General features: G+C 27.0%; 1 protein-coding gene across 6 annotated transcripts in view; it reads left to right on the top strand.

Annotated features, from left to right (window-relative positions):
* LOC107445073 (RNA-binding protein Musashi homolog 2) overlaps positions 1 to 17,226 on the top strand; it is a 184,054-nt gene that overhangs the window by 75,726 nt on the left and 91,102 nt on the right. For all 6 annotated transcript variants that reach the window (XM_087164759.1, XM_087164756.1, XM_087164758.1 and 3 more), the window contains one exon: positions 262 to 343. In XM_087164759.1, the coding sequence (XP_087020885.1) occupies positions 262 to 343 (82 nt within the window). The remainder of the gene's footprint in view (positions 1 to 261; positions 344 to 17,226) is intronic.

Here is a 17,226-nt window from a genome sequence, read left to right as displayed (position 1 = left end):
TCAGTGAGCAAAAAAAAAAAAAACTCACCTTGAATTGACTAACTTTTTAACATACTGATCGGATTTTCACGTTTTAGGATTCAATCTTAATGGTTCAAGGGGTTGACCTCAAATATGCTCATTAACTAGTGCGGACGATATTTTAAGTTATGAAATCAGACGCAAAAACGTACTTAACTGAATAAACATACTTTTTTCACAAGATCAAGTAATTACAAGTTTTATAGGATATGAGTGATTTTGTTGTTGTTGTCTTTTCAGAGGGCCTCAGAGAATACTTCAGTAAATACGGAGACATAACAGAGGTGATGGTGATGAAGGATCCCACAACAAGGAGGTCAAGGTAATTAGTCATCTCTTCTTTATTCACACACTTGTTCTTTTATACACATAAGGTGTCTCAACTTTCCAAAACACAATGTGGGGTCGGGGAAAAAACAGCTTAACATGCGTGTTACGTACATAATGCATTATTTATCTATACATTTCAGTCAAACATGCAATATTTCCCCAAATGCCATTTTTTTTTTAAATTTAGTATTTTTTATTTTATTGAGTTCCTTAAAAATAATTTCTTTAAAAATAATTTTCAAGTAGAATAAACTAAAATTAAGTTCCAATATAAAAAAAAGAAGAAATATAGGACTCTTTAAAAGTTTAACATTTTCATAAATTATGATCTTAAGATAATTAAAAAATTAACGAATGGAAAACCTTTGTAAAAAGCGTAAACATAAAAGTTAATCAACTTCTCAATTTTGGTAGGTAAAAAAAAAACTTTAGCAGAGCTCTTCACTTTTATACTATCAAGAAATCGAAAATCGAGAATTTCTAGAGGTGATGGTGGTGAAAGATCCCACAACAAGGAGGTCCAGGTAATTCTTCTTTCATGCACAAAACTAATGGTATAGTTTGTCTAAAGTAAGAACTCCCCTAACCATTATTCTGGATCCGCGCCTGTGACTATTTCTAGTAGGGGTGTGGGGTCACTGTTTAGAACAGCTGAGATGCGAAAGAGTAGGTAAATATTTTTCTTCGGTCTATTGTGTTAGCTCTAGAATGAAGAGACCCTCTTTAACACTCACTTCATGTGTCATTTTGAAATGAGCAACATTTTTCAGGGCACTAATTGAAAGTCATATCGGCGATTTACGAAATGAGTTAAAGAAAAACGGAAGAAGTTTAAGATACAGTTTATTTTTCACCCATTTCCTAACCAAGTTACAAAATTTGCCAAGTAAGAGTGCTACTAACTAGGAAAAGCAATAAAACATTCATCCAGAACATCTTTAGTGGAAACAACGTGGCACAACCTAAGAAGGAAAGGAAAAAAAATCCATGTAATGTTTAGAAGCAGTAGAATATTTTTTTCCCTGAAGCAGCAGGTCCATCTTCTATCGTTTAGTATGAAAATCGTTGACTCAGATGGCCCAGGGATGCACAAACTCTGACATCTAAGGAAAATTGGGAGTTTTGAAGATTAAAAAAAATCCGGTCATTTTTCAATTTGAATTAGGGAACTAATATCAAAATATGTGACAACTCATTATAAATAAGTAGTCAATGTACAGCTTAGTATACGCGTTATATACATAATGCATAATGTATCTATGCATTTCAGTAAAACGTGCAATATTTCACCAAATGTCACTTTCTTAATTCAGCATTTTTTATTTTATTAAGTTTCTTAAAAATAATTTCTTTGAAGAATAATTTTTAAGACAAATGAACTAAAATTAAGTTTTAATGTAAAAAAAGAAGTATAGGACTCTTTGCATTTTCACAAATTGTTATCTCAAGATAATTAAAAAATTATGATTTACATAATCTAAAACTTGCTTAACGATTAAAGTTCTGCAATCCAGGAGAGTAATGTTTTTCATCTAATAATATGTTCTCTGCTTATTCATGATTATTATTTGCTAATTATGAAAATGGCAACAAAAAAAATTTGAAAAAATAAGTGATTTACTCTGCTTATGAAAATATGCAAGAATTATTTTTTGATATTAGGTAAAAAAAACTAAATAAATGAGCTTTTATGAAAGTTCTTTCAATAACTGTATTAGATCTTTTTTATCCGTTCCAAACAGTTCTTTTCAGAACAATAGTACAGAAGATTTGCTTTGAATTTGAGGCAAGCCATTTTTCCTTGGAGCTTTGAAGAATCCATATTTTCATTTAAGAGTTCTTTGCGGAGTTTCTCCCAAATAGGGGCGATAAAATTTCTTCGAAGAACCTGTTGTAGGTTCTTAATTATTATAGGGATTGTTTGTTAGGAGAGAAGAAAAAGTGTTCTTCGCATAAAGGTTTGCGCTCCTAACAAAATAGAATAATTAAAACTTTTCGGCTTAATTGAAAAATGAGATCGGTCTTCACCCCCTCACTTCAGAGAACAGGAACCAAAACCATTTTGGCGGGTCTTTTTGTTAATGAGTTGGGAATATTTGGCTATCAAAATAAATGAGCCATCTTATGTGGCATCATTATCGTAAAAGGTCTCGCTTGTCACCTCTACTCACTTGTTGGAAATAAATTCGTGTTTTTATAATTCACGTAGCGCTTAAACCGACGCCAGCATTTAAACATCTACAGCTTCTGGCAAAATTATTATTAAAATCATAATTATCAAGTGATACTATACAGCTTTATTGTTTTTACGCGACTTGAACTTGTTTACGCTCGTATTGTTTAAATTAGACGATATATAATATAAATTCGACGATTAGATAAATGAAACGATCTATTATATAAATATGGAATATTTATTATATCAGGTATTATATTGGTACTAGGAGGCTCCGCCCCCTGCTCGCTAACGCTCGCCAACCCCCGAGAATTGCTACGCAATCCTATGTGGTTCACGCCGTGAACCATGGCTCGCTACGCTCGCTCGCCAATGAACACAATGTTCCAGCACAAAGACATAATATATTATCATCAAAGACATAGTATTTTATCATCAAAGACATAGTATTGTACTTATGTAGATGAATTCTACCAATGTTCTTATTGGCTTTTAAAAAAGTATATTAGCTATTTAGATTGTAGATGGTGAAAAAATCAAAACATTAGCTAAATAAGAAACATATAAGCAAAATAAATGATCAAATATTGCTTCACTAATATTCTGCATTTTAAAGCGTGAAAATTCAATGCATAAATAAACGCGAAATATAAAAAAAATTCAATGCATTCAATACAAACACTTAAACGTTTTTTAGACGTTCAGGTAGCTCCCAGTAGAAAAATATCAATTCAACAGCGGCCTTTTAAAGCATTCTCACTTCAATTAATTAATTAATTCCTAATTGAGTTTAAATTAAATATTGTCATGTTTTTAGTGCATGAATCTGAATTGAACAACCTGATAATGCTCACTCTGGTTATTGTTATCTGGTTGCTCACTACGTGCTCTTGCGCGCCGAATCCAATCAATTAAAAATGAAAACTGTTGCCAGCGCGAGAAAAGAAATATCATCGGTTTTATTGATACATACATACATACGTACGTATTAGCGTTTTATATAATATAGATATTATAATAATTAGATCAAATTATTAGTCCCACTGTAGTATTTTTTACCGATTGCGTGTTTTGCATGAGTTTATAGGCAATGCTTTTATATTTAAACATATATGTAATGTGTTTTTATTCAAGAGATTTTTTATATATTTCCTATTTGTATTTATTTTTAACGTATTGCATTACAAATGCTAACTAATTGCTACACTAACGTAAACAAGTGTAAAAAGTCTCGTAAGAACGATAAAGCTGTATAGAGAGTATCACCTGACCATTAAGATTTTACACAGAATCTTATAATGCGTCTAATAATTTGGCCAGGGAATGTATGGTTGCTCGAGTACTGGCTGTCAAGAAATAAATGTTTGTGACAATAAGGATTTGACAGACTTTATAACATATTGTTTAGTAGTACAATCTGATTAAGAAAAAAAAAATATTTACTTTATTGTTAACGCGCAATAAATGTTTAACACCTTGAATGACGAGAGCGACTAAATTTAATAATCTGTGTAATTCATAATCTGGAAAACTTTCTCTTTTCAAAAGATGCATTACATTTATAAATCATATATTTTCTTGTCTTTTCGTCAATCTTTTTTGTGATAATAAAATGTTTTTCGAGTTTAATCATACTGTCTTCGCAGTTTTCTTTATGTACAGTCGGCAAAAAAAAAAAGATATCACCCTGAATAACTTTCGTTCTAATGATCGGATTTTCACGAACTAAGTGTTAATCTTAATGGTTCCTGGGGGTGACCTCAAATATGCTAATTAATTAGTGCTAACTATTAATTAAGTTACGAAATCAGACACAAAAACGTACTTTCTCTGAATAAACATATATTTTTTCTTACATATTTGGATTATTAATCTTCAAAATATAGGGGGTAGCCGCAATCTGGGAAATATGGTCCCCATAGTTTGGTCAGGAGAGCGATCCAAAGTTCGTACCCCTTAATGTTAATTTCACTTTTTACGTTTTTAGTCATATTTTAAAAACTAATAAAGCAATTCAAAGAAAATTTCACCCAGTCATAAAACTCATTTACCCAAAGATAATTTCACGAAAAAAATAATTTTTAATAATTGTTAATTATTTTTTATTATTTAATTAAATTAAGGATGAAAAATTTTTGAATTATAAGGTATGAATTTTTTTATACCATATTAATCTACATATTTTTCAATTGAAAAATCTAAAGTTTCAACTGTTTTTATTTATTAGAAGCTGAGAAAAATTAAAATGAATTATTTTTAAAAAAATAATTTGGCGACAATGAAGAAATGATTTAATGGGGCGATTAATATTAAAATGTGATAAACTTACAAGGAACTTGACTTCGCGCGCTTAGCATAAAATTTCATTCATATTTTTTTCGCTAATAATCGTTTGCTTATCTTTTCATTTTTATTTTTTTAAGCTATAAAATACGATGTTTCTTCTTTAGTCGTCTAAAATTCTATTTGCAATTTAGTAAAGAAATTTGAATAAAACATTTTATTGAATAAAATACATTTTATTCAGAGAATGTGGAGTTTTATAAAAGCATGCTTCTGATAGAATATGATTATACAACAGATTGTGCTTCTTTAATGCGATTATTTTTTATTTTTTTTTCTCAATAACTGATAAAATTTCAATAATATACATACGAATGAATAAATTTGGAATAAAATATTCATCAATTTCTTGAATATATATTTTATAAATATTAATAAAAATACGCAGTAAACATTTTTAAGCATCTCTCACAACATCGCAAATTTCTCAAAATCTTATAGGGTAAACTAACCAGTGAAGGAATACTTAAGCTTAGCTTGTCTTTAAAAAAAAATCATAAAAATTTCAAAATTTGTAATTTTAGCTAAATGACGTATTTGTTATTAAATGCATGTCGACATATTTGTTATTAAATGCAAATTATGTAAAAAAAAATTAGATAACTTACATAATATTGTTTTAAGCTTTTGGTGGTTTAAATAATAAGTAGTAAGATAACCAAGTGAAGGAACAGTTCTTAAATTGAATAAACACTAAATTTTCCAGTGAATGAACACTTAATTTTGAGAATGTTTGATGCTCGTTAGGAATCCTTAGGCCACACAGATATCTGTCGCCCTGTAGATGCCTGAATTGACTGATGTTAACACAGGCGGGCATTAGGAAAAAAAAATCTTTTAAGTTTTCGTGCCCCCATTTCAGTATCTTAAGGGCCTTACGAGCTCTGTTTAAAAAGAGAGTATCATATCAGATATATATATATATATATATATATATATATATATATATATATATACAGTTGAACCCCGATTTAGCGAACCCCTATTTAACGAATTTCGCGATTTAACGAATTTTTTTTCAACCCCTGCAAAAACAGAGTCGAAAACCCCTAATTAACGAATAATTAACCTCGAATTAACGAATTATTTCAGCATCCGGAAAAAATATTTTTCATTAATTTTGATCAGAAAAATATTGCATTTTTTTGTAATTGGCAGATTCTAAAGGGAAAAAAATCTTTCCTGGGAGGAATAAAATAGAAAAAGTGCATATTCGTCCCAAACAAAAGAAACGACCGCAACAGGGAAAAACAAAATTCGTCTTGGGGAGGTGGGCAGAGTTAATAAGACATATTACACTTGCAAGGTCATTTTCCGGGGGTTTGTCACGTGGGCTATGAGTCAAACAGGAAATTCCTTTCTAATCTTTGATAGTCGTTTAAAACTAGTAATTTTTAATAATACATATGTTTAAAAAAAACAATTTTTTTTGAACCCCGATTTTACGAATGATCCCGATTTAACGAATAAAATTTCCGGTCCCGATGAATTCGTTAAATCGGGGTCCGACTGTATATAACAAAAATAATCATAGTAGCAGTATTTGGTGGTAAATGTAGCTTATCGTAATTGAAGAATATGCTGTGCGACATTTTATGGTGAATTTGCGAACGTAAGTTTCAGAATGTATCGAAACATGTGGATGCTATTTGCTAATCATCTTTATCCAAAGAAAACCATGTAACGTAAATATCTAGCAAAATGAAGCAATTTTTTAAACAATGAATCATACAATATGCAACATATTATTTCAATATCTTATTCTTAAACATAACATATTTCAATGTTTTTAAAATGCCACTAAACATTCAGCAATTCATTGAGTTATAGAAAAAAGAAATCGTAAATTACAGAAAACCTTGTGAATGTGCATTAGAATTACTATACAATCTACATTTTATTTTTCATGCACTTTTTTTTTCTTCAAACTTTCATGCCTAGAAGACTCGATTAAAGCTGTAAAAATCATTATCCCTAAAATTTTGTATATAGCTATTATAAGTTATGTTAATTTGATTTTAGTATGAAATCCTCGAATAAACATAGCAAAAATAGCATAATCTAAATAATATCAGATAAAAAGTTCATGTATTTAAATTCTGAAAACTTATAAATCGATTCAAATTTTCTTTTCAAAAGAGATTAAAATAATTTTTTATTTTATTTATTTATTTATTGTTTTTGCTTTTTGGACATAAATGAACTTAAAAACTGTCTATTGCCTAGAAACTTCGAGGTGTTTTCTATTAACTATTAATTAAACCTCTCAGAGCAATCACAAAACATTATTTCAATTTTTTTACAGTCAGAAATTGGTTGCCTAGCAACCTAGTAAAATTAAGCGTTTCTCTTTTGAATCAGTCAAGGGTTATCTTAAAATATTTATTTGCGCAGGCGACTTTTTTTGGCGGTTTTCTGGACTATCGCCAAATATATAAACCTTTATTGCAACCCAATTTACGACCCAATTGTTTTAAAATTTTGTCTACCCCCCCTAATTCAAGTGTCTAGATTCCAAATATGTAAAAAAAAATATATGTTTATTCAGAGAAAGTACGTTTTTGTGTCTGATTTCGTAACTTAATTAATAGTTAGCACTAATTAATTAGCATATTTGAGGTCACCCCCAGGAACCATTAAGATTGACACTTAGTTCGTGAAAATCGGATCATTAGAACGAAAGTTATTCAGGGTGATATCTTTTTTTTTTTGCGGACTGTACCGTAAACCGGGGCGAGTCTACCCATCCAGGGGCGAGTCTACCCATTTTAGTTTTATTTAATTTTCACTATTTTAAATTGCAAATAAAAAAAATTTTATCGACGGAGGACTTAGTTCAGACTCTAAGGAAGATGCCGCTCTAGTAGTTTTATCCTTTTTTATTTATTTGGTGTCTTTTTAACCGACCTGTTCAAACGTCTTTTGAGAGATTTGTATTGAAAATCAGCAAACTTTTAGTTGGTGCTCCGTAAGTATATTATTAATATTACTATTTTCACTTTGGTTAAGTGATAAACTTATCTAAGACTAAGATTAATTAATTTTATATGAAAAAAAACCAAAAAGAATGTAAGTTTTGCTGTTGTAAACAAAAAGCCAGAATTCGCGGGGCGAGTCTACCCATTCGTATTTAGTTTTAATAAAGCATAATAATATAATTTAGAACTTTGTTTATATTAAAATTAAGTCATTTTAAATGAATTTGAGTATATTATTTTAATTCTTCATTGATAAATTTATCATTAATAAGAAAATTTATAGGTTAAATATAAATGTAAATATAAAATATGTTTATTTTACCTATTTTTTCAATTTTTATATTACAAAATTAACTTTTTTCATTTAATGCAAGTTAAATAAATTATTATTTATAAATTATTATTACCTCCCAAAAGAATGGGAAAAGAATTTTTCATGATTCCCAATGCTTGAATTTCGATTTTGTTAATAATCTTTAATTATTATTATTTATTAATTATTTAATTGTAAATTTATATTAATTTTAATTTATTTTTATCAGCAATAATCAGAAAAAAATTTTATTTTATAATGTTAATGATTATAAAAACAAAACTGTGATCAAAATGTGATAATCGATCAAATACTCAATTTGTGTTATTTTATGAATAAAAAAATGGAATATGTAATAAAGTTATGAATTTTACTTCATAAATATCCTATATAGTAACTAAAATAACAATTTAATAGTAAAATTTGATTATTTACAATGTTAACATTCATTTTAGTAGAATGGGTAGACTCGCCCCATACGAGAGATTCGTCAGCAGTTCTATGAAAATATACAGTAACAGCGTAATTGTTAATATTTTCCAAAATCGATTTCACAGCTTTAAAAAGGGATAAATAGCGATTCCGAAACACCTATTAAAAGCCTTTTTTCTTTAATATTTACAAAAGTTTGACCACTTGAAAGTTGACAAGCTGAAAAAATGGGTAGACTCGCCCCGGTTTACGGTATGTCCAAACTAGCAGAACTGAACCAGCATATTAGTTTAATGCATTTTTCACCTTTTTTCTTAAAGGTTCTTTTTTGTAAATATTAATGTTAAAAAAAATTTGCGTTACTACCAAATTCTTCTTGAAATGAGGCATTGCTGTGTTAAAATGAGCTGTTTTTAGCTAAGAATTATTATACACGGTTTTATTCGTGCACTCTCGATATAAAGAATTCGCGTTATATCGTTACCGGGAAACGAAGGTCGTTTTATCGAGAGTCGACTGTTTATGGAATAGTAAAACTGTCTACTTACAAAGATATCAAATTATCAAGAGAGGTATAAAAAGCTAATTGAGTTATTTTTAAACTTTCCATACAATTTAGGTATTACGGGGAAAAAACGATATCTTATCAAAACCGCTTTTTGGAAATGCTTGCTGAAAATCCACGTTATAACGCGTCGTTCCTTTAAAGTTTCCTTCGTTACTTACAGCCATTTTGCTTAAGAGTCAAAACTTTTTTTTAATAGAAAGAAAATTTCTTTTTTTTTTTTTTTTTTTGCAAAATATCGAAAATGTAAGTGACGAAATCTGATAATATTAAATTGGCGAATCAATATTTATTATTTGCAATTATTTCAAATCGTGGTGTTTAAAATAAATGATTTAGAATTTCATAGCTGAAAAAATATGTCTATTTAATGTATTTTAAACTGTATATTTTTACGATCTTTCTAAGGTTACTTCATAAGACAAGAGTAAGAGGGAGTAACTGGTAAAAAAGAGACAATAAATTTCCGTTGCTCTTTAAAAAGAAATTAAAAGGAAAGAAAGAATTATTTCAAACTATAATTTTCCATCCAGAAACGTGTGTTATTTGTTACACCGGCCACAAAAACAAAGTAAATAATATTATTTTTAAAAACAACATTCAGTATGATTTAAATCAACAAATGTACATTTTTAGGTACGAAATTCATACACCACAAAAGGAAAAAAATATTATAATTGCTTCGTCTACAAATATATAAATTGCAGACAGAAAATAAAGATTTAAGAAATGTTCTTAAAAATAAATTTTTGAAGTAAAAGATTTTGTTAATAACATACTGTATTTATGTATCTTTTAAAATTTTATAATAATTGTAAATTTAAATATTTTTTGAACTTTATTTGTTTTTAATTTTTTTAAACTTTTTTTTTATAATTATTGAGATAAATTGAGGCTATTAAGGCTATATAGTTTTGAAAAGTTCTTTTCCAAGCTTAGAAAAATTGCATCGAAAGTTAGAACTACCTCAAAATATACTTAACAAGGTTAACGAGGAATTTTTCGTTTTGTAATAAAAGTACAGTTGATCTTTTCTTAAGACTTTAATTAGTTGAATTTTTGTCCGCAAGACATTTAAACATATGAGTTTCTCAAAAAATTTTAATATTTACGATAAAGACCCTATTGTCCACTCAAGGTCTTGTCCCAGGTTTAATGATGTTCATGCATGATTTTATACTGTGCGAAGTTTCGTCGAAAGCAAATCTAAATTTACCAGATTTTAAAATTAATAGTTATAACATTGTTTAACATTTGAGAATTGCATAGGGAAAAATAATCTAACACATTTATACGGTCGGAAATTTTTAACGTAGTTTGTATATAACTTTGTATAAATTATATGGAAGTATAATTTATACATACGAGAATACATAGAACTCATAAAATAACTTAAAAATATAGAGAAAACATAAAATATATTTAAAAATGAAAAAGAAAAAAAATATTAAAAGAAAATATTTTTTTTAAAAAAAATATAAAGTAATTTTAAAAAATTAAAAAAAAAATTAAAACGTTGAAAAGCCGGAAAACAAAATAAGGAAAATATATCATCTCGTCATCAGTTCACGTGATTATAACGGGTAAAAAAAGTGCTTCCTAAACATTGTATTGATATAGCCAAAGTAAATTATATCAATACATTAGTGTGAAGAAACTTAAAAGAATTGAAACCAAAATAGAACAACTTAAGTAAAAATGCAAGATGAAACATATTAATCAAAAAAAAAAAAAAAATAATAATAATAATAATAATAGAAAATAAAACTCCAGAAAATAAAGAATAAAACACAAAATGTTATATATGGGTTATTCTTACGAAATATGACAATTTACAGTCACTTGGACCAAGATCTAATACTATACTACTAAAAGAACTTTTTTTTAAAAATATTTAATGAATAGCATTGCTGTTAGCATTTTAAAATAACCTAGTACTAGCATCGACTGTTTTGTATATTTAAAAAATTAAATTGAACTTCAAAATTTTATGTTTCTGGCATGTCACAAACAATGTTTTCAATAATACTCCCATAAATTTTTAAATATCTAATTTTTTTACTTCAACCGGTGTAAGCATTTCTAGAATATACGCAGAGGGTATTATTTTAAAAAAACTTCGATGAAAATAATTTTTTCTGTCAATAATTTGTTTGTCACAAGAAAATCTGTCATTTTCCTGGCTACTTTTATTTATTGGTTTATAACCAAAATAGATAGAGCCAGCAATCAATATCGTATGTTAATAGATTGATTAGATACCCTCCTATATGAACATGTCTTGTTTCATGAATAAAGAACAAATTTTCTGGTTCAAAATCTATTTCAAAAAATTTTTCAAGGTGAGTAGGTTTTTGTGTTGTCATTTTCCTGGCTTCTTGAAATCATTAATAACAAAAACTACATAGATTTATCTTAGTTATTTTAAGAAATCCTGTTGTTTTCTGCAGAATGTAAACGTCTTAGGCCGAAATATTAAATTAAAACAAAGTTATATGCTATAAAATGGCGAATTTGTCATTATCCTGGCTGTCATTTTCCTGGGTTATGAATGCCAGGACATTGAAGTGTTACCAGAAATTTTTTTTAACTGCTAATACTGCAAAGAAAGAAAGCAAATATCAACCTAATACCAAGTTTATGTATGATTGTAATAAGATTGAATGTAATCAAAGTTATTTATTTTTTAATGATTGATTATTTTACACAATTTTATTCTGTACATATCAACAAAAAATTTTTTTATTCCTTCAACAGTAGATAAAAGAATTAATTTAAGTTATTCATGGTCCATATAACATTAACTAAAGGATTAGGTTTTGTTACTTACTAATAGCTTAAAATGACTGTTTTTTCAAACTTCTAAGCTAATATGTCATTTTCCTGGCATTCAAAATGTGGTGAATTTCTATTTTATTTTTTTCTTGAGCAAATGTCAATAAACTACGCTGCTGTCTGTAAGATATTAATAAATGTAACTAAATAAACATAGAAAAAAAATTTTAGATTGTTTTGAAGACTTTAAATATAAAGAAATTTTTTGGTCCGAATGGTCATGTTTCTTAAGAATCACCCATATAAAGGGAGTAGCGAATACATTTCCACTTACCGGTATCTTTCAAAAATGAATTAAAATATTTTCGTAACAAGTTTGACAGATTACAAAATATGAAAATAAAAGTGTAAATGGAATGGAATGGAATCATTTTATGGCACTTTCTTACTGAAGTACTGAAGCGCGTTTGATTTGTTAGTTACCTTGGGTTGTCACTAAGCTGGATTTGCACAAAATAAAAATATTATACTGGATGATTCAAAGTTTATAATAATAATTATTATAAGGTTGAATTTTAATTATAAAATTTAAATCTTCATGATTAAATAGAAATTATTAACAATCAATGATAAAAATTTTACTTAAAAAATATTCTTTACTATATTCTTTATTATAAGATTTTTGTCCACAAATTTCACCGAATCGAATTTGCACATGTTAAAAATTAAAATTTAGTTAACAAAGCAATTTTTAATAAGTTTATTAATAATTATAAAATGCGATTAACTCAATGATTTTATATGGAATTTAATTACATTAGTTAGATATCCATTGTTTGTTTGTTTTTGAATAAAATTTTGGAATAGTTTGTCGTTCATAAATAAACGTTGCTACAAATTCTCTTAATTCTATTCATTTGATTAAAAATGGCGTTTAAATAAATGTTTTTGGAAGTATTAAAATTCCGAGTAATTACATTAAATTTAAAATAATTTCTTTTATCGTATAAATCAACAATGCAGACGATTTCTTCTTTTTTAATTAAATCTAAAATATTGAAACTAACATTATCGTCATTATTACGAAGTAAAATTAATTCTTCGAGGTAAATATTATTTTACAAAATTGCAAAATTTTGAAAATTAAAAATAATTAAATCAGCAATAACTCTAAAAACAAATTTAATATTAAGAGTATAAATAATTTTTTTTCAAAATAGTGTAAAAATAAGTTAGCTAAAAGTGATGAAAAATTAGATTCTTCTGGTATTCCATCGATTCGAACAAAAATATGTTTTTCGTTGTAAAGATTAAAGGGAAATTGTTAGTTAGAATTTCCCAAGTAATCTAAATCGCAGTTGAGGATATTTTTATAATCATAATAACTCAAAAGAGCATATTTTAGTTTAGAAAAGAGTATACTATTGAAGAGATTACTGAAATCAAAAATCGCAATAAAAATAAATTTTATTTCGCTTAATAATTCTAAAATAGCTTGATTATTAATGATAATCCAAGAAAAACCTTCTTTAGTAATATGGTTAATAATTTTATTTAAGTAGTTAGAGAAAAATATGCCAAGTTTAATTAGGTAAGTATTAGACCCAAAAGTGATTGTTCTAAACTTAATAGGAATTTAATGAAATTTTGAACTGATAATTAAGTACGGAAATTATATATTAATATTTTTAATTTCTTACTTTTCATATAAAGCTAAAAACTGTTTGATGATAATAGTAAAATTTAAATTACTAAGCTTAAAATTTTTATTATTTCTAACTCCTGAATTTTTTGCATAAGATACTAAAATTATTGCTAGCTTTGTCTATGGGGCTAGCTACGAAATTTTTTGTAGTTGTTTAAATAATAGATTGTTTGAATAATAATAAATAATTTTAGGAAAATTTGTTGAATTGTTACTGTTATTTAAATTTTCCTTATTATTAAAAATAAAGTTTTCGAAGTAATAATAAACAGCCCATTTCCGTTCAGTTAACATACCTAAGGATAAAGAGAATCTATTTCGCATCTTTAAACAAAAATTATTGAGATCATTAAGAAGGTATTTTAGAATTTCATTAATTGATATTTAGTAAATAGATATTTAGTTAATTGATATTTAGTAAATAGATCTAAATTTTGCGTCTTATAAAATTAAATTTTTAAGTTCTAGATTTTCTATAATATTTAAACTACAAGTAATAATATATTTATGGTGTTAATCAACAAATTGAAAATATTTCTTTTCATCAAAGTGACATTCATAATCGGATATATTAATTTTCCCTAAATTTCTGCTGATAGCATTTCAATTAAAATAGTTCTACCAAAAGATTTATTATATTTATAGCTTTTAATTATGTTAAAATCTCTTACTGGGAACATTTTTTTTTTAAATTTTCAAATGTATTATGAAATTTAAACATATGAAATAGTGATTTTTGAAAGGAAATAGCAAAATATAAGTTATCTAAATTTTTCTTTTTATTTGGTAAAATTTTACTCATTTTGGCTTAATCACAAGATCGAAACAATGAATTTGGAAGTGTAAATTAGTAAAAAAAAAATTGCTCTAAGATCTTAAAGTTTATAGATATCATTATGTTTAAGGTTAAAAGCAAAATCTTTTATTGGTTTAATATTGTAATGTTTTTTGAAGCTTTTTCCTTATTAGAAATTAAATTTTCATTTAATTAGTCACTATTACGAGAGTTTTTATGACATCCTAATCCTCCGTTTACCTTGATTTACACACTTACCTTTAATATGAAAAGTGAGTAAATTGAAGAGTTAAAGTTAATCTGTATATGTGAGAAGGTACTGTTTAGCCCATATATCAAAATTGTTTTGAATAAAAGCATGTAATAATTTTCTTTTTGCAGTCTTAAATCAATATCTTCTACTATATCTAATATTAGTTTTAACAATACTAAACAATACTAAATCATTTTCTAACAATACTAAATCATGTACTCTAAAATGAATCAATTCTAGGTTATTGATAATTTAATTACTGTTTATATATGAATGATGTTGATTTATTCTAAGAACTACAACTAATTAGTCCAACAAGTATCATATTACAAAAACAGTAGGTTAACTTTGTAAATAACATTATTAATTTTACAACCAGATTTACAGCTATCATTAATTTGAATTATATGTCTTTTGTCAATATTGGGGCAAGTTTAACATGCTTCATAAAAAGGAGATATAATATTTTATAAGATAAAATTAAATCTAATAATATATAACGTACTTAATTATAAGTCCAAAATTTCCTGAAATTCATTCTGAATTTAGAACAATCACTTGGTGGGTCTAATACTTACTTAACTAAACCTGGCACCATTTTCACTAACTACTTAGATTATTTATAATATTATGAAAGAAGATTTTTCTTAGATTACCACTAATAATCAACCGATCTCAGAAATTTTTAATCAAAATTAAATTAACTCTATTTCAATTTTTTTAAATAATATTTATTCCGAGGTATTAATCTTGCTTTCTAAACTAGACGAAAATATTAATTTTAATTTTTTTGTACTTTGGTATTTTAAAAGAAGAAAGTATCTGCTTTGTTGATTTATACAATAGAAGAAATTATTTTAAATTTAATATGAATAAACTAATTTCATGGAATTATAATGCGTCGAAAACATTTATATGATTACCATTTTTAATCAATAATAGAATTAAAAGAATCTGTAGTAATATTAATAGAATTAAAAGAATATGTAGTAATATTTATTTATCGAAAAAACAAATAAACGAACTATTCCAAAATTTGGTAAAAATTAATGAATATCCAACTAATGTAATTAAATTTTATATGAAATCGTTGAGCTAAATGTTTATCATAATTATTAATAAATTTAATAAACTTCTTTTGTGAATAAAATTTATACTTTTACATAAAGTAAATCCAATTCAGGCAAACTCTTTGATAAAAATCTTCTAAAATTTGATAAGGAATTTTTTAAAATTAAAAAATCTTTTTCATTAAATGTTAAAAATTTCGATATAATCTTCAAGATTAAAATTTTGTTATTGAACTACAACCTTATTAATTTCATATTTTATTTTCCAAATTGCCGTTGAACAGCCTTCCTCATTTCGTGTTTACGACAACTAATGTTCAATTGCGTTGCCACGTAATTTTGAACCCAATCCAGAAAACAAGGAAACTCCTGGATCAAGTATGGGGGGAAATGTTGCCTTCGTGGAGGACTTTTTAATCGAACTAATCCACCTTTTCGTTACCTGGAGTGGAAAACCACGAAAACCTCCCACTGTTAGCCTGACGGCAAAGAGACTCAAACCCATAATTTGTCTACCACTGAGGATATTTCACGCTGTGGTCGGTGCGAGTCGGGTGTTGAAATCGATCAGCCATCGCTGGGATTCGAACCCGGTTCACCTCATTGGAACACGAGCGCTCCATACGCAGATATATTCAGTATAATATTATTACTTTTCGCACCTTCAGCTTAGGGACTATCCAAGGTAACTAACAAATCAAACTCTCCTCGGTACTTCAGTACGAACGCGCCATAAATTTATCCCATTATCCTCTATTTACGCTTCTATTTTCATATTCTGTAATCTGCCAAATTTGTTATGAAAGTATTATAAAAAATTTTTGAAAGATGCCGGTAAGTGGAAATGTATTCGCTTTATATGTAACCTTTTGCGTATTTTTTCTTCTTTTTTTTTGTATTTTCTTTGAGTTTCTATTTTTTTGCTTGATATCTTCTATTCTGCATTTTTTGCTTAATTCAATCCATTTTCGTTTCCATTTTTGTTTCGGTGCTCCTCTCACTATTGTATTGATGTTTTTTTTTCTTTGGCTATATCAATACAATGTTTAGGGAAGCACTGTTTTTGCTGATATAATCGTGTGAGCTGATAACAAGATTATATATTTTCCTTATTTTGTCTTCCGGATTTTCAATTTTTTAAATTTCAAATAATTTTCAAAAATATTTCATTATAATATCAAAATATATTTCAAAAATATTTCATTATATATATATATATATGACGCACAATAAGATTCTATGCAAGTTCTTAATTATCAGGTGATACTATACAATTTTAACGTTTTTACGAGACTGAAACCGGTTTGCACTTGTTTACGTTCTCGTATCAATTTATTAAATTAGACGATGTGTCATATAAATGGAGAATATTTATTATATTAGGTATTATATTGGTACTAGGAGGCTTCGCCCCCTGCTCGCTGGCGCTCACCAACCACCGGAACTGCTTTCACAGTTCATTTCGGATT

This window comes from Parasteatoda tepidariorum, chromosome 5 (genome assembly GCF_982258835.1).
Source record: "Parasteatoda tepidariorum strain Cologne lab strain chromosome 5, Ptep-v5.0, whole genome shotgun sequence".
Taxonomy (NCBI): domain Eukaryota; kingdom Metazoa; phylum Arthropoda; class Arachnida; order Araneae; family Theridiidae; genus Parasteatoda; species Parasteatoda tepidariorum.
The sequence above is the reverse complement of the archived record's forward strand: the minus strand, read 5'-3'. Positions and strand labels throughout refer to the sequence as shown.